The 25,612-nt window shown below is 43.6% G+C and overlaps 1 protein-coding gene across 1 annotated transcript in view; it reads right to left on the reverse strand.

The window, feature by feature from the left end:
* The window catches only part of SAMSN1 (SAM domain, SH3 domain and nuclear localization signals 1), a 165,971-nt gene that overhangs the window by 98,538 nt on the left and 41,821 nt on the right, over positions 1 to 25,612 (reverse strand). The window contains exons 4-7 of the mRNA XM_073617053.1: positions 25,078 to 25,118; positions 7,359 to 7,445; positions 3,047 to 3,123; positions 1,580 to 1,651 (exon numbers count right to left, since the gene is read on the reverse strand). Of these exons, the coding sequence (XP_073473154.1) occupies positions 1,580 to 1,651; positions 3,047 to 3,123; positions 7,359 to 7,445; positions 25,078 to 25,118 (277 nt within the window). The remainder of the gene's footprint in view (positions 1 to 1,579; positions 1,652 to 3,046; positions 3,124 to 7,358; positions 7,446 to 25,077; positions 25,119 to 25,612) is intronic.

Raw genomic sequence — 25,612 nt, forward strand, 5'->3', positions numbered from 1 at the left:
GTTGCTCTACATAAAGATGGCCTAGGGTATAAGAAGATTGCCAAGACCCTGAAACTGAGCTGCAGCACGGTGGCCAAGAGCATACAGCGGTTTAACAGGACAGGTTCCACTCAGAAAAGGCCTCGCCATGGTCAACCAAAGAAGTTGAGTGCACAAGCTCAGCATTATATCCAGAGGTTGTCTTTGGGAAATAGACGTATAAGTGCTGCCAGCATTGCTGCAGAGGTTGAAGGGATGGGGGGTCAGCCAGTAAGTGCTCAGACCATACGCTGCACACGGCATCAAATTGGTCTGCATGGGTGTCGTCCCAGAAGGAAGCCTCTTCTAAAGATGATGCACAAGAAAGCCAGCAAACAGTTTGCTGAAGACAAGCAGATTAAGGACATGGATTACCGGAACCATATCCTGTGGTCTGATGAGACCAAGATAAACGTATAAATTTATTTTATCAGGTGGTGTCAAGCATGTGTGGCAGCAACCAGGTAAGGAGTGCAAAGACAAGTGTGTCTTGCCTACAGTCAAGCATGGTGGTGGAAGTGTCATTATCTGGGGCTGCATGAGTGCTGCCGGCACTGGGGAGATGCAGTTCATTGAGGGAACAATGAATGCCAACATGTACTGTGACATACTGAAGCAGAGCATGATCCTCTCCCTTCGGAGACTGGGCCGCAGGGCAGTATTCCAACATGATAAAGACCCCAAACACACCTCCAAGACGACCACTGCCTTGCTAAAGAAGCTGAGGGTAAAGGTGATGGACTGGCTAAGCATGTCTCCAGACCTAAACTCTATTGAGTATCTGTGGGGCATCCTCAAATGGAAGGTGGAGGAGCGCAAGGTCTCTAACATCCACCAACTCTGTGATGTCGTCATGGAGGAGTGGAAGAGAACTCCAGTGGCAACCTGTGAAGCTCTGGTGACGTCCATGCCCAAGAGGGTTAAGGCAGTGCTGGAAAATAATGGTGGCCACACAAAATATTGACACTTTGGGCCCAGTTTGGACATTTTGTTGCCAGCAGTTTAGACATTAATGGCTGTGTGTTGAGTTATTTTGAGGGGACAGCAAATTTACACTGTTATACAAGCTGCACATTCACTACTTTACATTGTAGCAAAGTGTCATTTCTTTAGTGTTGTCACATGAAAAGATATAATATAATATTTACAAAAATGTTAGGGGTGTACTCACTTTTGTGAGATACTGTAGATCTACTTTAATGTTGGTCAGATTGGGCAACACCCTCTCATGTCTATGGGTATCTGTATGATTCCTGTCAGCTGGCTATTTACTAAGAATAGTACATGTGTTCTGAATCTGTCCTACAATCATATTTGCCAGCACACCAGCCTACCAATTTTAGGATCAAATTGATCAATTTACTAAGTAATTATATGGTTAAATGGCCACATTATCATTCATGCAATTTACCTAATTTTATTTTGTACAGTTAGTAATTATTTATAGGATTTCAACATAGACTCACATATCTTTACAGCTATTCAAGAGAACAATTATTAATTTCCACTTTTACATTTGTGATACCAGTGCAGCCATCCTATGCCTTCCAAGTGTGCTCACCATCTCATTAGTGCATCCATTAGAATTTGAACACTGGTTATGTGCTGGGTTCCAGGACTCATATGGTGGGATCTAGAGTAAACAGCACAAATATGCATAATTTAATAAACAAGCACATGGTGGTTATTGTAGGAAAAATGTGTTGATGATAATATAACATGCTATAAGATAATATGGACCATTTTCCACTGGAACACCGTAATTTTAAAGCGATTCTATAAAGTGATTTTATCGTAGAATGAAGTTGCTATCAAATAAAAAAGTGAAGAAATCTAGAGAAACCTGCACATACCTGGAGCAACCTAAAAATCCCCATTGATATGTCTAAACCCCGAGGTCATTCTACATGGCAAAGCTCCAGCACTTACTAGTAGTGTTGAAGAGCGCACAACTCTTCCTGCTTCATGTACTTTCATATTGGTAAGCCCATCATTAAAAGGAACCAATAGAAACATGGGAGACAGGACAGAGCAGCAAGCTTCAACACCTCCTGAGATGTTACAGCTTTCCTATTTAGAAGTTTCTGGGGAATTTAGAAGTAGCGGATGGGACTTTGAAGCTGCTGCAGGTACAATATGTGCTGCTAGGTGTGTGCAGTTTACACTTGATAGATTCTTCTTTTGGACAAAAAAGTCTAACTGCGGCCCATATTAAAAAACTGCAAAATCAGCACAAGGGATAATTTACAGTCAGTAGGATGTTTCCATTGTGCTGATGCCTCTTGTGTTAGTAGAAATCTTACTCCATTATTGCCCTTCTGCCCCTGTAATCTTCTAATGTGTTGAGGTTTAATACAACTAAGGAGCTACCACAGAAGTGTCGTCAAGAGTACTCAACTATACCCACACTTTCCACCTGGATCCTCCATTCATAGAAGCTTGTACTACAGCTTCCATACATGAAACACAATCTATGAATGGAGGGGGCAAACCTTTCAATGATTGGCACATCCTCCATTCTTAGATCCTGTTTCATGAGGCTCTAGCCTTTAGATGCGGGTGGAAGGCTCAGGGGCCTACTAGAAACTGATGTACCTGGATTTTGCATGCCCAGGGCTAAATACCCAGTGTGTATAGGGCAAAAGGGTTCATTTATACGAACTTGCTCTCTGAAGAGCGATATAAACGCATTTGAAAGGTGGTGAGGAGGGATTTATCGCATCCTCACCTCCTGCTTTCACAAATTGAACCCCAGGCTAGCGTGCCACAACCATGTACATTGTACGTGGTTGCGGTACGTGCTCACTTGAAAGACTCCCAACAGGGTGTTTAATCTCCTGCCATGGCCATGAAGCAAAGGAGCCGCAGCATGCATGCACACCTGGTAACTGTCTCTGCAGCTAAAGGGGGTAGTGGATTGGGGGTGGTAAAATCATATCTCAACCAGTGGGTTTAACTGACCCCCCCCCCCCCCCAAAACACTAGTGTGAACGAGCCCTGAGACTTTGCCTTATGTGTAGATAGTTACCTGGGAAAGATTTTCTTCCTTTAATCTTGTCACCAAGTTCGTTCTATCTCCCATAATATATTCTTCTTCACTAAGGTCTGCAACACATAATATAAACATCCAGGCATATCTATCATGCACTTTAAAAGGTAAGAAGCAGAATCATGATGTATTCTAATAAAATACACATAAATAACTTTTGGGTGTGAGGATAAGCATGTCTAGTACAAACTTGTATTTCAATTGAAATTAGTTTGCAACATCAGATGCAGCCAATGCATTTTGGGAAATAAGGACTTCCCCTTCTTCAGGGCTTTAACAACAATTGTGATACAATCAGGATGAAATTATATAGGAAGCCTTAAATTGACACTTGATGAAGCTAGCATGTCCTAATGGCACTGTAAATGTACGGCAGCAAGGCAGATGGGCCCTAAATGCCCACTTTCTTAAAGTCACACCTACTTAACTTGTTATATTGTAGTTTACCCTTCTTTTCTATTTCAGTGACAAAAATGTTGCAAATTCACTCTTTAAATAATTTAAACCCCAAATTTCATTTGATCTCTTTGTAGTTCTAGTTCTACACTTCCACATATTATGATTATATTATGATTTGTAAAGTGTAATTGGTATGGTGCTACAATACACTTCCCTATTAAATCATTAGAATTGACTTAAAAAAGTAAAAAAATAAAAATAAAAAAAAATAAAGTATTTAACCATGCAATTGTGGTACCTCCTCAATGAAGAGTATGAGATTCCAAAAACCCAAATGTAAACCTACTGTGTGCTATAAAAACACCTCCATTAAACTCTATGAAACAAAATAGATTTTTGAATTAGAGACATTGCACCCAGGAGGTCATAATGTGAATAAAGAGTTCAATTGTTTTATTTACAATTATTATTTTATTATTCTTTAAAAGTTTTTTTCTAGTGAGGATTTAATGGTGTTTTGGGGTTTATTTAACACAATGAAGATTGCATACATATGAATGAAATGTATGAAATCCACATAGGGGTTTATTCCAGCATATAGTATGTAGGCATGTGGTAAGGGAGGACTTGGGAGACACATTGCCATTAGAAAGCAATTAACATGCCAGCGAGAGCGTTCTGAATAATAATGGATGAGCACAGCATTGTTTCAGTGTGTATAATGAAGGGTTAAGAGTAGTCATTACTATACAGGAGGGTATATATGGCTATAAGTGGAGTAAAATGGTGCCGCTTCTGATGATGTTACAATGACGAAACAAATTTGGGAGGAGCTTCTTACGTCATTTCCGGTTACCTCATTTCCAGTGGAATTCCTGGAGTGTCCCGGACACGTTTGAGCCTATTAGCTTGTATATTATAACTATCCATACATTGCTGTAAGTGCATTTTAGTGTCCTTTTGTGATTTTAACAAATAAAGCGGTATAACACTATTGGAGGCTACTCTCTGGTTCCCTTTCATATGACCTGGAGTGGAGGAGGAGAGGAAAAGGAGATATTCCACTGTCTGGAGAGGGATCTGTAAAGGGGAAAGTGCATACATCCAGGAGGAAGCATTACTTTGAAAAAGTGCATCAGACCCACTTATTAGCTTTTTTTACCCTGCTGTAGCAAATTGGATCATGCTTTTCGCCTTCCTCTGGATCAGCTGTGGGTTATTGCTTGAACTAGATGGACTTGAGTCTTTTTTCAACCTGACTAACTATGTAATATTGACTGACTGGCTAACTATTTTTGATATTATGATTTATGACTGATTTTAACTTAGAAACACTTTAAAACACTTTGTACTCTAAGTGAAAATACTGCTTGCTGCCCTCAGACTGCAGTGCCCTATGTAGGCATAGCTGAGTAATAGCCACACCCCTTAACATGTAACCTCAAACAGACTTGAATTGCTGAGTGCTGATTAATGGGTGCACTAGATCTAACACTGGTGCTTATTGGACTGCACAGTCATATGAAGACCCCGCACAACTGCTGTCACAGAATGGGGGCTGTTGATGCAATGTCTATCTGATGGCTTACAGTATCTATCTCTGTGACTTCAACTGGGCTTTAATAGTTGCAAAAAACTTTTATTACTATCATAAGAGAATAAAATATGTATTTTGTCATGGGAGTTCTATCATGTCTTCTTTGTATTCAGACTGCATGTCTTTCATTTTTATATACAAATCCAATTAATTCTTTATCTCAGCAGCATTACAAGACAAGAAACCCTTTTTTTATTTTATAATTAAATTTGTCTGGTTTGAGAAAAAGCATAAGAGTATAACTTTTTTTGATGCTTTAGGGCTTTCTCTTAGGGGCATATTTATAAATGGTTCACCAGCACATTTACAGCACGTTTAAAAGATAATGCACCAATTGTTAAAACACAGTTTCAGCACTATGCTAGCCTCACAATATTTTCTATAAAGAAGAAACTGGACTTTTAATTTCTGCTAGCTCTTATTTTACCAAGTGTATATTAGCTGCATTATATGATACATGTTGACGGCATCATACGATACACGCGTCACCCTAGTGCACATTGTAAAGACAGTTTTCTTCTCCCAGAGACCTGCTGTCTGTCCTTCAGGGACCTACTAATCCTCCCAACACATGCTATAAAGTATGTCATTATAAAGTCTTGGTGGGTGATGCCTAAATGACTGCTGGTCTTGAAATGTTGCTATATATTTAGCACAGCTCTCCAATACATGCACATTTCCCCACACTAAAGTCTCTTTAGAAATGGTGCAAGTCGGAAAAAATACTTGTCAATCTGCCAGAGGTGCTGTTAGCTCTTAAAGGCTAAAACTGGCCATAGATGGATCATACCGCGACCGGTTCAGTGGGAACCGACCAAAATTCAATCCATTTATAGGAAGGCTGGTTGTACTGAAGTCAATCCATCAATTGACTTTAGTACAACCAGCCTGTCTGATTTTTTGCATGCAATTACTGCCTGAAGTAATCATTGTGTTCTGCCGACAGCTAGCCCCCACCCCCCTTCATTCACAGCTTTCACTTTTTTTACACTTCTGAACCCAGCCATCTATAGTTTTTATCTCGGAACGTGGCCTTTACTTACCTCTACCTCCTGTGCCCAGCACTGTGACCACCCATCTGCATCTACCTTTAGTCACTCCGCACTCTAGCCTTTCTAAAGCTCACTGCCCCTCCTCCTCATAGCAGCCAACATGGCTTCGGTAGGCAGCGGCCAGCAAACTCTCCACTCTGCCTCTCTCAATCAGTCGCAGTGTGCAGGGATACACAGGCGGCTTTGGGCTAGCAGCAGTGGGGAGTGACAGGGGGGTGGTTGAGTGACAAGTCAGGCGGCGGTTATGAGTACCAGCTGTGGTGGAAGCAAGCTCACCCACCTTGCAGTCACTACATCAGGTGCCAGAGCGTAAGTCTTTCCTGCTGTCATGGGGCTCATAACAGTGGCGGAACACCAGGGCCCAATAACAAGTGTGACAGCTGCAATCCTGGTAGTTCCACCACTGCTCATAGTCCATTGACACTTTCTTCAGCTCTCCAATTTAAAGTCAGTACAGATAGAGAGTTGGAGGAACTACAAGCCTGGCATAGCACCTACCTTCTAATGGTCGTGGATGCAATGCTTTGCAGACTCCTATGCAAAAAAAGAAATGCATCTTTGTTTCTTGCAAAAATATGGCAATTATTTTTTTTTTAAAGGTGGACTAAGGCTGGCCATACATTATACAATTTTCTTGTACAGTTTTCCTTTAGATTTACCAAAACCAGACAATATGAGGTCAAACCTAAACACTTTCAATTTGTAAGCAATCAGACAGGCCCTTGCACTACATAATTGAAGGTAAATCTAAAGGAAATTGAACAAGAACATTTTATAATGTACAATGTATGGCCAGCTTTAGCCTTTAACTTGCTGTAGTCAGTTGACATCACCGCCTCTGCTGTGCTAAAATCCCAAGTAGTGTTTTCAGCCCTTTCTCAATTCTCCCCTGCTGCTGGACTACAGGAAATAACAAGCTGACTGCATTTAAACTGGCTGACAGGTTTGCTGTAAAATGTAGCAGAAATACAAACGAGGCATTTATAAGGCCTGAAGTTATTTATAAACTGTTCAAAGCTGTTAAAAAATAATCTTTTATGTTCGCTGTCTTATTATTATCATTATACTGGATTTATATAGTGCCAACACTTTCCAAACTTACATTAGACATAGCTGAGTATAGGAACTTTTTTTAAGGGTAATGTATCTTTAATACTTGGAAGTGCACAAATGAATGTCAAAGTGCCATTACTAAGTCTTTAGGGATCTTGTTGAAAAACCCTGAAACATATGATCGTATTACCTTCAATGTGACAGTGCCTTCGGAGGTAGGACTCGTTGTCAGGGCTCCTGGAGTTCTGCCAGTATGCTGTGTTCCAGACTCTCCTGTCTAACATCAAACATCGGAAAGATGGGTTACCAGCAGCAGATGGTCAACTCAGGAATCAAATTTGTTCTCCATTAGAGAGAATCCTTGAAGGCCTCGGCCATACGGAGATTACAAGGAGACTGTCAGGAATAGCTTTATATCAGGCAATAGATCTTTCTGTGTTTGAAACATGCAGAAAGAGTAGATTGCAAATGTTTTCAGCAGTTCAATTCCCCTTCAAAACTAATCTCATATAATCCTGAACAGCAGCAGTCTGATGGTCAATATTTAATTGTCGCTAAACCCTTTTTAGCTTGGAATTTAGGAATACGATACAAGTCATTGATTCACTCAGATTGTGACAAATACTAGACTATAGGCTCCTTGGTGATACACTCCCGGTTGTACATACAAGTATCTTGGAGCAGGTGGGAATAAAATATTTAACTGGCAAGTTGTTGGAGATCAATATTGGTAGGACTACAATAATTTTGGAAATCGTATGGATGCTTATTGTATTGTTTCTTTTATTCCATAAATAGAACACACAGGTCTAGTTATATAAAGTTTGCTATGCACATGTCTCAGCATTCATTCAATAGTTGTGAATAAACCCTTTTGAAGAAGTTTCTAATATGCAAAATTTTATTTTCTGAATTTTAGCCAGGTTCCAATAAAAACAGGCCGTTGAGTTGAGTTTTAAATCCCCCCAAACCACCAGGCCGCAAGTTAACATGACCAGCGACATTATAGTACATGCTACCGTGGTTTTCAAGGCGACAAAACTCAAACAACAGGTTTGGCAGGCCGGAGAGCCATGCAACGTGACCCATTCTAGTGATTAGGGCTGCACCATAGCTGTAAGGCTCGTGGCTGCAGTGCAGTATTTCATATGGAAACCACCCCTCCCTAGCTGACAAACAAAGAACAATTCCTGACAACCGCTGTTCTGCTGCCCTCTGAAAAGTGACCCGTCACAGATTATTGTTATCATTATAATAAAGGATTTTTATAGCGCCAACAGTTTGCACAGCATTTTACAATATATAAAAAAGCACAATTACAACACGGTTCAATACAGAAGGAATTGGATGGGTCTTCTCATGGAGCTTATAATCTAAGATTGGTTTTAAGAAGGGCAGTAGGTGCCGTTCATGTAAAGAAGCCCTATGAACATTTAATCCTAACATAAAATAGCCTAATTACATGTGACCAGAAGGGAAAATAGCCTAAAATAATGACCTAAGAACATTTCTAAAACAATAGCCTTAGAACAATCAGAAGAGAAAATACTTTAAAGTTATTGTAAAGCTTGTTTTTTTATTTATTTAAAAAAAAAAATGTCATACTTACCTGCTCTATGAAATGATTTTGCACAGAGCAGCCCCGATCCTCCTCTTCTGGGGTCCCCTACCAGAGCTCTGAGCTCCACTCCCTGCCAAGTGCCCTCATAGCAAGCCACTTGCTATGGGGGCACTCCTGCGTGCTCGCCCCCTGTGTGTCCATTAGATGCACAGAGCAGGGCTCGGCCCCACCCCTTGCTTCCTCGTCACTGACTCTGATTGACAGCAGGGGGAGGAGCCAAAGGCTCCTGCTGCTGTATCTGAGCCAAAGAGCAGCAAGAGAGCTGAGAGAGCCTCAGATTATGTGCACATCGCTGGATTGAGATCGAGCTCAGGTATGTAGTTTTTTTACCTTACTTCATATAATGCAATAACTGATGTATAAAAAAAAAACTTCTGCCTTTTTAACCACTTTAAGAACATTTCTTCATTTGATTTCCCCCATTTACTCAACAGGCACAGCTTTATGTATCAGGGTTGATTTACTAAAACTGGAGAGTGCAAAATTTGGTGCAGCTGTGTATGGTAGTGATGGTCAGCTTCTAACTTCAGCTTGTTCAATTAGGCTTTAACAAAAAAAATGGAAGCTGATCATATGCAGAGCTGCACCACATTTTACACCCTCCAGTTTTACTAAACCAACCTCAGTGTGCAACAACATCCCTTAGGCCCCTTTCACACTGGGGCGTCGGCACCGTCGGCAGTAAAGCACCGCTATTTTTAGCGGCACTTTACCGTAGTTTTTTTCGCTAGCGGCCGCTTTACAAGAGCTATTTTTAGCCCAAAAGTGCCCGAAAAAAGCCTCAGTGTGAAAGGGGTCTAAAACTAATGAGTGAATGCTGGTTAGTTTGCACTGACACAATAGCTATACACATTTTTTTATAAGTAGACCCCAAAATTATAAAGATCTGAATAATCATACAAATAATACAATTTAAACACACATATAAATTGCTTGAAATATACTTCTAAAATGCTGATATACACATGCAAAAATGCAAGAAGATGCTAAAAAAGATATGGCTGAAAGGATATGAAAATTGCTCTGCTCAGGTGTAAATGCAGCCTAAAACAGAATATTGTGCTTTATACAGCTAACTTCTTGTGAGTGATCCTAAAAAGAAAGAATATGATGTATTTTTAGTGAGTGCATATTGAAAATATTATAACACTTATCTGAGAGGGATGTTTGATGTGTCTTTGCCATTCCACATTTTCATGGTTGTGTGTCATCTAAATATTCACTCTAAAGACCATCTATATATATATCAAGGAATATGGTCAGTATGCCAGTTGAACAATTGCTTTAATAAATTAATATCTAATTTAGCCACGCAGAGTGTCTATTGTTTTCAGTCAGCCTGGACAGATGCTGGGCAGTTGTACTATGCACAAATTAGAATCTATAGCTAATGAACAAATTTGGCTGCCCCATGTACATATATGATGTAGCACCCTCCTAGTTAGGTTTGCTAGGATGTTAGGCAAACTTAGTTATTCTTTATTTTAATCCTCTGTAATATGTGGAGCAGTTGTTGATTGTTTTGGGCTGTTCTGTGTTTCACAGACTGCAGGTTTGATTATTTTCCCCTGCATTCTAAACTTTTCTAGAACATAGTGGGTTGGAAATTTAAAATAGCAGTCTGAATATTTATGGGACTTCAGCCAATCCCTAAGGAGGTGTGTCCAGTAGGTGGCAGAGCATATAAATAGTCTGAGGCTTGGAGCAGCCAATTTCTTGTACTACTGGAGGAGTTCCCAGTCTGAGGGGCTCTGCTCCTCTGGGCAGACTGCTGGAGTTTGCTGCATGTTCACTGAGGTCCCAGCTGTGGCAGAGCTTGGGGACCTACGTCTAAAATCCCTCTTTGAAGCAAATCGAGGGAATTTCACCCAAGGAACTGGTCTAGTCTTCGAAAGGGTCTGGCTGTCCTGTGGCATTGTGAGCATTAACCTCTCTCTCACTTAAGAGTGGATAGTGGAAGGAGGTATCAGGTGATCCAGTTACATTATGAGTACTGACCTGAGCTCAGGGTCCTAGTGACTGTGTTCTGTTTCCCTTGGGTGGAAGAGCCTGTGGCAGTTCTGACTAATATAGCTTTTAAAATGGACTCAGTTCTGCCATCTATACTTGCTCCTGCATAGAGACTATGCAGGGAGACTTAGCAAAGTCTCCCTGGAGTATCCCATATCACCCTACACCCCATCCAAATTCTTCAGCAATAAAAATCCTAAAAAGACATCCCCTAGACTGAATACTGAGCCAGAATGAGGGAACTGTTGCTGTTTGCCTGGCTGCCTCTGTACTAATCTTGGGAAAGAACCGGTTAAATTACAACAGCTCCTTCGAGGTTAGCGATATAATAAATACAAATTATACATAAAAGCAAGGTTTTAAAAAAAGTGTACACACATTAATAAGATTATTTATGATAAACTGATGACAATCACATACATATTTAAAAATAATTTGGTTCCCCCTTTGAAGCAGAACTAAATTCAAAAATTGCTAGGAGGGTTTTTTGCAGAAGAGATGTGCAAAGTGAGAAAATCACCAAAAATTGCTAGGAGGGCTTTTTGCAGAAGAGAAATGCATAGTGAGAAAATCGCCAGAAAACATCCTCCTCTCCCCTTGCAACTTTTTAATTCCCTGTGTACACTATACCATGCATAGGCAGTACGGTGTACACTCCTGGCTCCCAGCTCATTTATGGCACCTGTCAGATTCCAAGAATAGAGCAAGGTGACAGGAATAATGCAACTACCATGCGCATGTGCAAGAGTTACATCAACAGTGACCCCCCTGCTGGCCGAAGAGGGCAATGGGAGATCCAGAAGAAGTGGTAAGCCTAGATCACTCAGCGTTGGAGGAGGGCACTTCAGTATATATGTGTAACATAAGGTAAAAGCATGCTTTGAGTACTTGAACATCATAGCAGAGTCTCTTTCCTTTCCCTGGCTCCACCAGTGAGAGTGAGGGGGAAGACAAGAGGAAGAAAGGGAAGATTTTGGTGTTAGGGAACTCAATTATCAGAAGGAAAGCGAGGGCAATCTGTCACAAGGACTTGAATCGCCGAACTGTATGTTGTCTACCCGGTGCTCGGGTTCGGCACATCACAGATCTGGTGGACAGATTACTGGGGGGGCTGGGGAAGACATGCATGTTGGCACCCATGACAATGTCAGAGGAAGATGGAGTGTCCTAAAAAATTATTTTAGGGATTTAGGAGCTAAATTGAGGAATAGGACCTCCAAGGTAGTATTTTCAGAAATACTACCGGTACCTCAAGCCACACCAGAAAGGCAGCGGGAGATTAAGGAAGTAAACAAGTGGCTGAGGAGCTGGTGTAGAAAGGTGGGGTTTGGGTTCCTGGAGAACTTGGCCGACGTTTCAGTTGGTTACCAGCTCTATAGAAGGGACGGACTGCACCTAAATGAGGAGGGTGCAGATCTTCTGAGAGTGAAGATGGCTGAAAAGTTAGAGGGGCTTGTAACGAGCCCCTTGCTCGCTCGGTTCCACTCTCCCGACACTCCTCTGCAGCTATAGAATCAGACTGCAGATCGCAACATCTGATTGCTCGGTCATCCAACGCTCTGGGATTAGAACTACAGCTCTGTGGCGTTCTAGTCCAGTTGTGATAGCTCAGAACAAACACCAGGCAGGCTGTATGTAAGTTCAACCAGGAATCTCACTTTATTGCAAAATACAGGCTTTTATACACTAAAAGTGGAGGTGCAGACCTCCTGCTCATATTACTCTAACAATACAGCTGTAACCTAATTAACCTAATAAACATGAGCTAATTAACTAATTCCTTTAGACAGCCTAGATGGCTCAGACATGACTTTTAGGCCAGACTGGCCGTCTTGTAGTTCAGAAAATCCAATCAACATTATCACAATCAACATAGACTCTTCTTCATACAATAGCAGAGTTAATTAACACAAACAACAATGGGGATCTAATGACTCTTAGATCCCATACTATAGACTTATATACAATACACATTTTAGCAGACAACAGACAGACAGGTGCTGGAATTTACATCAGCATCTCCTAACAGTATCTGTCCCAGCATTATGAATCAGCCACTATTCCAATATGGCAAATCCAGTGTCCCCAGAGTCTGTGTAACCTGGGGGACCAGGACCGAATCCACAGTAATACCACCTCAAGGGTCCTCAGGCATGCAGCTCACAAAGAGCACCGTTCCCCCAAATGCAAGGGCCCCCGATCGATCGGCAAGAGGCTAGCATACAGTCCCCTCCAAAAGTCTCTCTCCCGGCTAGGTCTGTCACAGGGCTTTTAAACTAGGTGATGGGGGAGAGGGTCCAGACATAGAGATAGCCAGTGTGGAACTTATTTCAGATGGTAGTATTGGGGCATTAGTGGTAGGTTGACTAAAGCACCTAAACCCATGGTAAGTTTAGTAACAAGTCCTATTTGCCACCTCAGAACACCCAATAAGGAGTTAGTATGCACCTGGAGAAAACTACGAGGCATGTTCACTAATGCCAGGAGGAATTCGATTTTGTGGGAATTTCAGAGACCTGGTTCAATAGCTCTCATGATTGGCTGGCAAGCATTCAAAGGTATTCCCTATATTGCCGGGACAGGGAGGGTAAAAAAGGGGGAGGGGTGTCACGGGCATGGCCAGAGCGGAGGCTGTTGGAGAGGACTGTGTGCAAGCCTGTTGCCCACCGATTATGGGCCCTAGCATTTGAGGTGAATGAGAAATCCAGTCTGAACTGTATTAATCGGACTCAGTCATGTATATATTGTATGGGGACTCCTTACTGTATATTTGTGTCCCTGAAGAGGGAGGGGGGATTCCTCCAGCAGCCCCCTGCTGATAAGACTGATTCATTCTGCTGGGACACATCCTGTGAGGAGATGCTGGTGTTATCAACATGTGTTTATGTTAATTGAGAGAGCTGATCACATTAGCCACCAGCCCTGGCTAATAGACGAATGGTCTAGGCTGAGGAGGGGGGAGATTGTTGTTTGTATTGTTAATTGTATTAATGTGTGAAGCTCGGTGCCCACAAGACTGTCATCTGGTCTGGGTACATTTTGTAGTAAATTAGGTCATATTAATTAGGTTAGCTTTGAGTCATCCCTGCTGTATAAAGGTCTGTGAGATCTCAAAATAAAGGTAGTTCTGATGTACTCCAAGACTGGTGTTGTCTAGTTCTTGGGGTTCCTATAGCCAGATCCATTGGACTCGTGTTCCAGAACTTAGGAAGCGGTATATGACGGAAGCACTCAAGCGGAGTGTGGGGCGTTCCGTGACATTGGTGGCAAGCAGCGGGAAAGCTTCCTGAAGTCTGGGACATCCAAACTTCCATCTGGATCCAAGGTCCAGATAGCAGAAGAGGAGAGGTACAGATACCAGCCGCCATGGATGAGGAATTCAGAAGAATAGGTTGCGAGAGATGCAGATACAGCACAGAGGACCAGTATCGGAGCAGGTCCTGCTGGGATGGTGTGATTCTATTCGCTGCAAACTCTGGAAGGAAGCGCTAGCCCGTGAGCAGCGACACCAGGGAAAAGTTCTCCCCTCCATCGAGGAAAGGTACTGGTCGCAGTACGGACTGCGGGTGCGGTTTTTGGGAGAAAAACCACACAAGAAGCAGACAGCTGAATTAAGCAGGCTGGTCTGGGCAGAGATGAAGCTGGATGAGAGCTACAGAGCCCTCCGGTGGCATGTATCTCAAGCATGTCCCTGGATAGCGGATGACAGCCCAACGGAAGGCTTAAGCTACGGCGGCTTGGGACTGTTGTTTGTGAAGCTGACAGGGGACCCTAACTTTGGGAGTGATTTGGAGCGGCGGGTGGACGAAATCATGGATTTCAGAGAAGGGCTACTGAACATTTCGGAAGTGCACTGGGCACAGGAAGATTTGGAGTTTCTGGCCGTTCAGGAATGGGAGCTAGAGATCGCCTACAGACGGCTGCTAGACATTGCTCAGTGCCAGGGCTGGGCTCCCTTTGCCTGGGACTATCAGGAAATACCAGCTGACAACCCTGAAATCCTGGCTGAAGAGTCGGCAATGTGGCAGAGCGATAGTGTGCTTTGCCAACCTGCCCCCACAGCTATGGAGGCGGAGGTCTTATGGCGGATGCAGCAAGTGCTGACTGACCTTGATGATCCTGTTTCTGCATGGGATGATCTTGGATGGAGGAATGTGCCTGTCCAGCAGCATGCCAGAGAATCTGCAGTGGAAAATCTGGAGATTGCCATCCCCAAAACTGAAGTGCTGACAACAGGGCAGAGCTCTGCTAACCTCTGCCCAGCATTGATAACATCTTCTGGGTTCCATGGACAGGAGATGGTGAACCTCCATCCCCAGACACCAGTTGCAGAGACAGGGGATTTGATAGACTTTTCTGCTGAGGAAGAACCATCGGGTGAGCCCCCAGCAGAAGAGTTGGGATTAGGGCCAAACTTCATTGCGCTCTGCTCAGCACTGATGGCATCTTCTGAGTTCCACGGACAGGAGATGGTAAACCTCTATCCACAGACACCAGTTATAGAGGTAGAGGATTTAATAGACTTTTCTGCTGAGGAAGAACAACCTGATGAGCCTCCAGCAGAAGAGCTGCTATCAGGGCCAAAGTTCACTGTGTTCTGCCCAGCACCAACAGTGGCTTCAGCCTTCCTGAGAGAAGAGGTAGTCAGCCTTTCTCCCACAACACTGACAGGGACATGTGATTTTCTGCCAGCAGCATCTATGGAGTTAAAACAAACTTCTCCAGCTGAAGATCTGGTAACTGAACAGAGGGTCCAAGACCTCTGTCCCACACTTTTACCAATTCCAGAGACTGGGGATTTAATAGACGTTTCTGTAGAGGAGGAACCACCTGGCAAACCCCCAGCAGAAGTGCTGGCAACCGGACAGAGGGTCCAAGACCTCTGCCCCACACCTGCAGCAATTGTGGAGGCCCAAGGTGAGGAGGTGGCAGTCTATCGCGAGCTGCAGATCAGGATCCAAGGAGAGAATGCAGTCATCACCTCACAACTGCAGCTTGATCTGGTGTCGGTTGAGGGGGCTTCAGTCCCCACCTGTATACCCCAGGGATGCTGGGCAGTCGGCCCAGATCCCCAACAGCAGGATGGAGTGAGCCCAGTCCCCCTGTCTTCTCTCCAGCGGCAGAAAGGATTCCAGGGAGAAGCGCCAGTCCGGGCCTCTCCCCAGCGGCAGATATGTTCTCTGAGAGAGGCAGAGGATGGCTGGGTGAGTAATACACTGTTTGGAATAATTTGTTTGGGGTACTGTGTGGGTACAGGCAGTAGAGGACTGGAGCTGTGGACTAACTTCGGAGTCAACCCGTCTGGGGTCTCCTCCTGTGTTAGTCTCCTGCCGAAAGGGGAGAAATGTCACGGGCATGGCCAGAGCGGAGGCTGTTGGAGAGGACTGTGTGCAAGCCTGTTGCCCACCGATTATGGGCCCTAGCATTTGAGGTGAATGAGAAATCCAGTCTGAACTGTATTAATCGGACTCAGTCATGTATATATTGTATGGGGACTCCTTACTGTATATTTGTGTCCCTGAAGAGGGAGGGGGGATTCCTCCAGCAGCCCCCTGCTGATAAGACTGATTCATTCTGCTGGGACACATCCTGTGAGGAGATGCTGGTGTTATCAACATGTGTTTATGTTAATTGAGAGAGCTGATCACATTAGCCACCAGCCCTGGCTAATAGATGAATGGTCTAGGCTGAGGAGGGGGGAGATTGTTGTTTGTATTGTTAATTGTATTAATGTGTGAAGCTCGGTGCCCACAAGACTGTCATCTGGTCTGGGTACATTTTGTAGTAAATTAGGTCATGTTAATTAGGTTAGCTTTGAGTCATCCCTGCTGTATAAAGGTCTGTGAGATCTCAAAATAAAGGTAGTTCTGATGTACTCCAAGACTGGTGTTGTCTAGTTCTTGGGGTTCCTATAGCCAGATCCATTGGACTCGTGTTCCAGAACTTAGGAAGCGGTATATGACGGAAGCACTCAAGCGGAGTGTGGGGCGTTCCGTGACAAGGGGTATACCTGTATATCAAAAATTATATACAGGTGAATGTGAGGGATGACATCACTAATGGAGCAAGGGAAGAGGTGGAATCCTTATGGGTAAAGTTACAAAGGGAAGAAACCAAGGAGAAAGTAATACTGGGAGTATGCTATATGCTCCCCAGACTGAGGGGGGAGGGGGAGACGGACCTCCTATCACAGTTTGGATTCGGAATGGCGGCAAGCATGGGAAGTGTCATAATGGGGTGTTTTAATTATCCAGACTTAGACTTAGACTTTTTTGTCTAAAGCTCACCATTTCATAAATGTCTTACAGGACAATTTCATGGGTCAGATGGTAAATGCACCAACAAGAAACAATGCGTTACTAGACCTACTGATTATTAACAATACAGACTTGATCGTGGATGTAGAAATACGGGGCAACTTAGGAAATAGCGATCACAGGTCAATTAGTTTCAGCATAAATCACACAAATAGGAAGCATAAAGGGAACACAAATACACTGAATGTCAAAAGAGCCAACTTCCAGAAACTACGCTCCTTGTTAGAAGATACTAAATGGGAAAAAATCCTAGGAACAAAGAACACAGAGGAAAAATAGGTGTGCTTTAGGAGCATATTAAATAAGGGTATTAGCCAGTGCATCCCAAAGGGTAATCAATTTAAAAGAGCTAATAAAAGCCCTGGGTGGCTTAATGCCAAGGTAAAAATTCATATAAAAAGCAAAGGAGAAGGCCTTCGAAAAATTCAAGGCTGAGGGATCATCATCAGCATTTCAACTGTACAATTAATGAAATAAGAAATGTAAGGGTGTAATCAAGGCGGCTATGATAGAACACGAAAGGCACATAGCGGAGGAGAGTAAAAAAAAAAACACATAAATAGTAAAAGAGAGAGGACAGATCATATTGCCAGAGGTGGGGGACTCGAGTCACATGACTTGACTCGAGTCAGACTCGAGTCACCTGTTTGAGGACTTGCGACTTGCTTTACAAAATTAAATAAATGACTCGACTTGACTTTGACTTGTCACTAATGACTTGCGACTTGACTTTGACTTGGGCTATTTGACTTGCAATGACTTGCAATGACTTGGCACCACCAGTTCTGTGTCTTGGCCTAGGCAAAAAACGCCGCCAACCCCCCCCCCCCCACAATAGAAAGCTCCCCCCGAGTCCCGGCTTCGGGGTAGATCAGTATTTTGACTTAATTTGTGACTTGACCAAAATAAATGACTTGACTTGACTTGCTTGACTTCTGGCAGGGACTCGACTTGACTTGCTTGCTTTTCGCCACAGTAACTTGGGACTTGCTTATGACTTGAAGGTTAAGACTTGAGACTTGCTTATGACTTGCACATGTGTGACTTACTCCCATCACTGCATATTGCCCCATAAAGAATGATGAAGGGAATCTGGTTACAAAGGATGTGAGATGGCGAAGGTTTTGAATGTATTCTTCTCCTCAGTCTTCATGAGGGAAACGGGGGGCTTCAGTAACGAAAACTGCAAGGTTTATCCTCATGACACGACACAGGAAGCACCCTCATGGTTAACAGAGGATAAAATTAGAAGCAGACTTGAAAAACTTAACATAAATAAGTCACCGGGACCAGTTGGCTTGCACCCGAGGGTCCTTAAAGTGGGATTCCGGCCACTATAATTTTTTTTTTTAAGTCAGCAGCTACAAACAATGTAGCTGCTGACTTTAAATAAGGAGACTTACCTGTCCTGGGTGCCCACGATGTCGGCCGCCTGAGGCCGACCCGTTCCTCGGCTCTCGGGTCCCGGCACCGCCATCCTAAGTAAGGGAAACAGGCAGTGGAGCCTTGCGGCTTCACTGCCAGTTTCCTACTGCGCATGCACAAGCGGCACGGCGATTTGTGAATGGACCCGTGGTTGTCTGGGAACACACACAGTTCCCAGAAGGCAACGGGGCCGCTCATCTAGGAGCAGAACACGCCGCGGAATAGGAAGAGGCAGATTAGGAAGATTGCCTAGCAACAAGGGTTCAGGTAAGTTTAAATTTTTTTTTTTTTTGTAAAGATTTTTCATGCTATTTTCTATTTTAGGGTGGCCCTCCACTTTAATTAACTCAGTCAAGTAATTGCCAGACCGGTGTTCCTAATTTTACGAATAGTCTACTGACTGACATGGTACCAGCTGATTGGAGAAAAGCCAATGTAGCACCAATCTTTAAAAAAGGGCCAAGATATATCGTTCTTGCCAAACAAATCTATTAACCTTCTATGAGGAGGTTAGCTGCCATCTAGATGAAGGAAGGCCCATAGACTTAGTGTATCTGGATTTTGCAAAGGCATTTGATACAGTTCCCCACAAACGTTTACTGTAAGGTCTGTCGGCATGGACCAAAGGGTGAGTACCTGGGTTGAAAAATGGCTACAAGGGCGAATTCAGAGGGTAGTGATAAATAGGGAGTACTTGGAATGGTATAGTCCAGTGTGGAAAGTGGGGTCCCCCAGGGTTCTGTCCTGGGACCAATCCTATTTAATTTATTCATAAATGATCTGGAGGATGGGATAAACAGCTCAATCTCAGTATTTGCGGATGATACTAAGCTAAGCAGGGGAATATCTTCTCTGCAGGATGTGGAAACCTTGCAAGAAGATCTGAACAAATTAATGGGGTGGGCAACTACATGGCAAATGAGGTAGAAAAATGTAAAATAATGCATTTAGGTGGCAAAAACATGAATGCAATCTACTCACTAGGGGGAGAACCTCCGGGGGAATCTAGGATGGAAAAGAACCTGGGGGTCCTAGTAGATGACAGGCTAAGCAACGGCATGCAATAAAAAAAATAAAAAAATAAACATTTGGAGAAAATTTTTTTTTTTACTCACCTCTAAATGCCTGTTGCTAGGGAGTCCCTCGTAGTCTGCCTCCTTCGGTGCCTGGGCTCCCGACGTCTCTTCCCAGGAAGGGAGATCGCCTCTCTCGTGACCAGTCCCAGATGATTACGCGGCCAGTGACGGCGCGCGGCTCGCGCATGCGTGGTGGGTGCCTGGCTGTGAAGCCACAGCCGGGTGCCCACAGTTAAAATGCTGGCACCACTGAGCGGAGGGGGGGACAAGCTGGGCATCCCCCGCATCGCTACACCGTGGGACAGGTAAGTGCCCGAATATTAAAAGTCAGCATCTGCAGTATTTGTAGCTAGTGACTTTTAATTTTTTTATTTTTAAATGGGAACCCCGCTTTTAAAAGGGAATTAACACCAGAGATAAAATGATAATTCTCCCACTCTTCAAGACTCTGGTCCGGCCGCATCTGGAGTATGCTGTCCAGTTCTGGACACCAGTCCTCAGGAAGGATGTACTGGAAATGGAGCGAGTACAAAGAAGGGCAACAAAGCTAATAAAGGGTCTGGAGGATATTAGTTGTGAGGAAAGGTTGTGAGCACTGAACTTATTCTTTCTGGAGAAGAGAGGCTTGAGAGGGGATATGATTTCAATGTACAAATACCATATTGCTGAGCCCACAATAGGGATAAAAGTTTTCCGCGAAAGGGCATTTAAAAAGACTCATGGCCATTCACTAAAATTAGAAGAAAAGCGATTTAACCGGAAACTGCGTAGAGGGTTCTTTACGGTAAGAGCGGTAATAGAATGTGGAATTCTCTTCCGCAAGAAGTGGTTTCAGCAGGGAGCATAGATAATTTTAAAAAACTATTAGAAAGGCACCTAAACGACCACAACATACAGGGATATACAATGTAATATTGACATAAAAGCGTACACACACACACATAGGTTGAACTTGATGGACTTGTGTCTTTTTTCAACCTTACCAAATATGTAACCTTAGTTCTGCTTCAAGGAGAAACATATCCAATAAAAAAAAATCACCAGTATACTCAAATATTCAAATATTATTAAATTATGGGTACTTATTATCATTTCATTGTGAGCTGTATTAGTACTCAAAGTTAATTCTAGGTCAGTGCTTGTTTCTTATTACCATAGATTGTAAGGCTGGATTCACACCTATGCATTTTTAGTGCTTTTTGCATTTTGCAGATTTGCACTACAGAACGTGTTCCATAGGAAACTGTGTTAAATTAACTGTAGTGCAAATCTGAAAAATGCAAAAAGCACTAAAACTGCAGAGGTGTTAATCCAGCCTTAATGTTGGCACAGGTAAGGGAATGGGAACTGGTAAAATAATGTGTGTGATGACTATTCAATGTCTAGACCCTATGGATACAGTATGTATTGCAGCTGGTTTAACCTCCTATTACAGGCCCTGAACACTGTACTGATGCCGTAGTCACTTTGGTGTAATGCATCTTCAGAATTCACAGCAGTGGCACTGATGTCATTATAATCATTCTCACCACAGCTCAGTTTATCTGCCCCCCTCCTAGAGCTTCTGCTCTGTATTTACATTAGAGATTGGAAGGTTGTAAGGCTGCAAAGTCACTGCTGGGAAGGGGGAACAGTGTAAGCTATGCTACTAACAGAACAACATAAGTGACTTGCCACAGGTTCACCTTAACCACTTCTGGACCAGCTCACGCTATACGTCGGCACTTTAAAGAGGGATATCTTTGTTATGTACTCACCTTTGTTGTTAGAAGAGCTACCCTGGTATCTTCTTCTTTAGTGAGCGGTCCTGTTTCCGATAATAGTGGTCTCTGTGGCAGAATCGCTGCAAGACCACTTTTATTGGCGGCGGGAGAGGGCCCCCCCCCTCCTACCGCTCTCCAGTGCCCTCCACCGCTTACCGGAACCGTCGGTAGTGGCGGAGGCGATCAGGTCCTCTCCCTGGCTTGGTATGGAGATGGCATCTCCATACCATTGCAGGGCCGAAGTGGTGTCAAAACGTCACTTCCGCCCATAGCCCTTAAAGCTACAATTTTAATTTTTTTCCTTTTTTTTGCATTTTAATGTAAATATGAGATCTGAGGTCTTTTTGACCCCCGATCTCATATTTAAGAGGTCCTGTCACGCTTTTTTTCTATTACGAGGGATGTTTACATTCTTGTAATAGGAATAAAAGTGACACAATTTATTTTTTTAAAGAACAGTGTAAAAATAAAAAATAAAAGGTAAAAAAAATAAGAAAAAAAATTTTTTAAACGTGCCCCGTCCCGATGAGCTCGTGTGCAGAAGCGAACGCATACATGAGCAGCGCCCACATATGAAAACAATGTTCAAACCACACATGTGAGGTATCGCCGCGATCGGTAGAGCGAGAGCAATAATTCTAGCCCTAGACCTCCTCTGTAACTCAAAACATGCAGTAGAATTTTTTAAACGTCACCTATGGAGATTTTTAAGGATAAAAGTTTGTCGTCATTCCACGAGCAGGCAACAGCCGCCGCACTGATCATTCCCGGGAGATGGGGAGGCGCTTGCGGGTGTGCAGTCTCCCGCACCTTCTGGGAGACTTGAGATGTCTGAGTTTCTATCTTTTATTTTCAAACTTTGACTGAACAAGCTGAAGATAGAAGCTGATTTGTTGCTATTCACAGCTGCTCCAGATTTTGTGTGCTCTAGTTTTGATAAATCCCTCCCCTGGAAAGAAGAATGTTTTCTGTGTTTCTATTAGAGATGTGCACGATGGAAAAATGTGTTTAATTTTATTTCTTATTTGTTCGTTAGGTTAATCATTTTGTTTCGTCATATGCGTTATGTTAGTATGATGCATTTTCCAAGTTCGTTTTGTATATTCAAAATTGTATTAAATTAACGTTTGAATTTCGGAAGATGGCTATATTCATTCTGTTCTGTTCTATTCTACTCTTTTTTTTCTATTCTATGTTTTCTATTATATTCTTTTATATTCTATTCTATTACATTTTATTCTATTCTACTCTTTTGTATGCTATTCTGTTTTATTCTATTCTAATCTTTTCTTTTCTGTTCTATAAAGCAGACTAGGTAGGAATCATCATCTTAATTTATACCTTACTGTATTTATTCCACAATGTTTCCATTTCAAATTCAAATTCATTTTCAAATTTAAATTCATTTTCAAATTCAAATAATTTGTTTCATTATAATTTATTTTGGATTCATTGAAATTTGTTACTTATGTGATTTGGAGATTTGGATACGTCCGAATTTCAGAAAAACATTTTTAAATTTGAATTTTCGATTAGTAACAAAACAAATCGCACATGTCTAGTTTTCATAGAGCCACCTAAACCTGGATGCACATTTTTGGGAATCCTCTGACTTTTCCCTGACTTGGAATCTTGGCTCCTGGATGTTTGCAACACACTCTTGGGACGGCTCTTGGGACTGTTTATTTCTCATATTGGCCTTTGAGATGCACTTGGAACCTTTTACATATAAATACTAAAGTTGACACTCATTTTGAGTTGCCTGTTGGTAGACTGTTTGCCACAACATGTTAACTTTGATTAGGAGAGAACAGCAGCAGCTGGACCATAATTTCCTGACAAATCTAACAGCTTTTAGGCTGGCCATAGATAGCTTGACTTTTGTACCATTCCTGCTAAATAGTGTGGAATCTGAGCTGTGGCTGGCCCTGCAAACACAACCTGGCCGGTTTGTTCAACCAGTGAACGAAAGAAAATGACTCGATTTCCCCATCCACACACTCGATGTGGATGGAGGAATCCCTCCTGCTGAGTTATTGTATTCTGACAGTGGGGGGATTTCCCTGCCATCAGAATACACTTATAAACACCTGTCACTATTGTCGCAGGCGCTGATCGAGCAAAAGTTTTCCAACAGGCTGGTACTACACAAGCTGATTGATAGATTGAATTATGTACAAGTAAGGTGCCCACACATGGATTGAAATTCAGCCGGTACCTGCTGAAGCAGCTGGATTTCGATCCATGTATGGCCAGCTTAAGCCAGATGGAACATTACTGGCAGTGGCGGCTGGTGCTTACTATTTTTTGGGGGGGGGGCGGCGCAACCAACACTACTCCCCCCCACGGGAGACAAGGCAGCGGGAACAACACCTGCAGCAACAACAACCCCCTCTGGAGACACAGGCAGCGACTATAACCCCCGCAGCACCAACAACCCCCACCCCCCCACGGGAGACACAGGCAGTGGTGATCACCCACAGCACCAACAGCCCCCCTGCGGGAGACACAGGCAGTGGTGATTGCCCGCAGCATCAACAACCCCCCCCCCAGCGGGAGACACAGGCAGCGCAATCACCCGCAGCACCAACAACACCCCCCCACGGGAGACACAGGCAGTGGTGATCACCCGGAGCACCAACAACCCCCCCACGGGAGACACGGGCAGTGGCGATCACCCCCAGCACCAACAACCCCCCCGCGGGAGACACAGGCAGTGGTGATCACCCGCAGCACCAACAGCCCCCCTGCGGGAGACACAGGCAGTGGTGATCACCCGCAGCATCAACAAACCCCCCGCGGGAGACACAGACAGCACGGTCACCCGCAGCACCAACAACACCCCCCCGCGGGAGACACAGGCAGTGGTGATCACCCGCAGCTCCGACAACCCCCCATGGGAGACACAGGCAGCGGTGATCACCCGCAGCACCAACACCCCCCCATGGGAGACACAGGCAGTGGTGATCATTCGCAGCTCCAACAACCCCCCCGTGGGAGACACAGGCAGCGGCGATCACCCGCAGCACCAACAACCCCTCCCCCATGGGAGACACAGGCAGCAGCTATCACCCGCTGCACCAACAACTCTCCCCCCACGGGAGACACAGGCAGTGGTGATCACCCGCAGCACCAACAACCCCCGGTGGGAGACACAGGCAGTGGTGATCACCCGCAGCACGAACAACCCCCCCCCTTCCCCGCGCGGGATACACAGGCAGCGGAGATCACCCGCAGCACCAAAACCCCTCGCGGGAGACACAGGCAGCGGCGATCACCCGCAGCACCAACAACCCCCCACGGGAGACACAGGCAGCGGCGATCACCTGCAGCACCAACAACCCCCCCCCTCGGGAGACACAGGCAGCGGCCATCACCTTACTTAAGCCCCATACACACTATTAGATTTTCTGCAGATTTTTTTCTTCAGATTTACCAAAACCATATGATATGAGGTCAAACCTTAAGAGTTCAATTTGTATGCAATCAGGCAGGCCCTTGCACTACATGGTTTTGGTAAATCTGAAGACAAAAATCTTCAAAAAATCTAATAGTGTGTATGGGGCTTAAGTAAAGGCATGGAGGAGACACGGAAGCAGGGAGAAGGAAGAGTTTTATTGTCCAGCTTCAGGTTGAATCCTGCTCTGTACAGCAATGCAATCTAAATACATTAATAGTAACAAAAAAAAAACCTTACCAAACGCTTCATTTTCTGACACTGATTTCTGTATGAGTGACCTAAATTAAGAAAAAAATGCAGCTGTAAGTTTTTATGACACCCATAATTAATATAGTGATTAACTTCCTCTGTAGCAGCTCTTGGAATAATGCAAGGACTAATGACAGAGCAAAAATACAATTCTCTGAGCTCCTTCAACTCCCCAACAATCTATTTTTTGAATTACACTGTTTGCAGGTTTGTATAATACAAAGCAGAGTTCAGTGACCAATGGCAATCAGTTTAATCTGCACTGAATATATTCTGTGAACTTCTGATTAGAAGTGTCAGAATTAGAAGTGTTAAATTTACCCTCGAAGGTGTCAGATTTAGAAAAGAATTCAAGTGATGGTTTCTCTGCAGTACAGCAGTGATCGGTGGTGTGGGAAGTAGAAGAGACTGTTTTAGCTTTAGCTTTAGTAACCAAGACATTTTAATATGTGAGAGATGAAACATAGATGTTCATTTTGTATTTGCATAAACCTATTCATGACAGGTTCACTTTAAATGCCAA

Source organism: Aquarana catesbeiana, linkage group LG02 (genome assembly GCF_042186555.1).
Source record: "Aquarana catesbeiana isolate 2022-GZ linkage group LG02, ASM4218655v1, whole genome shotgun sequence".
NCBI lineage: Eukaryota > Metazoa > Chordata > Amphibia > Anura > Ranidae > Aquarana > Aquarana catesbeiana.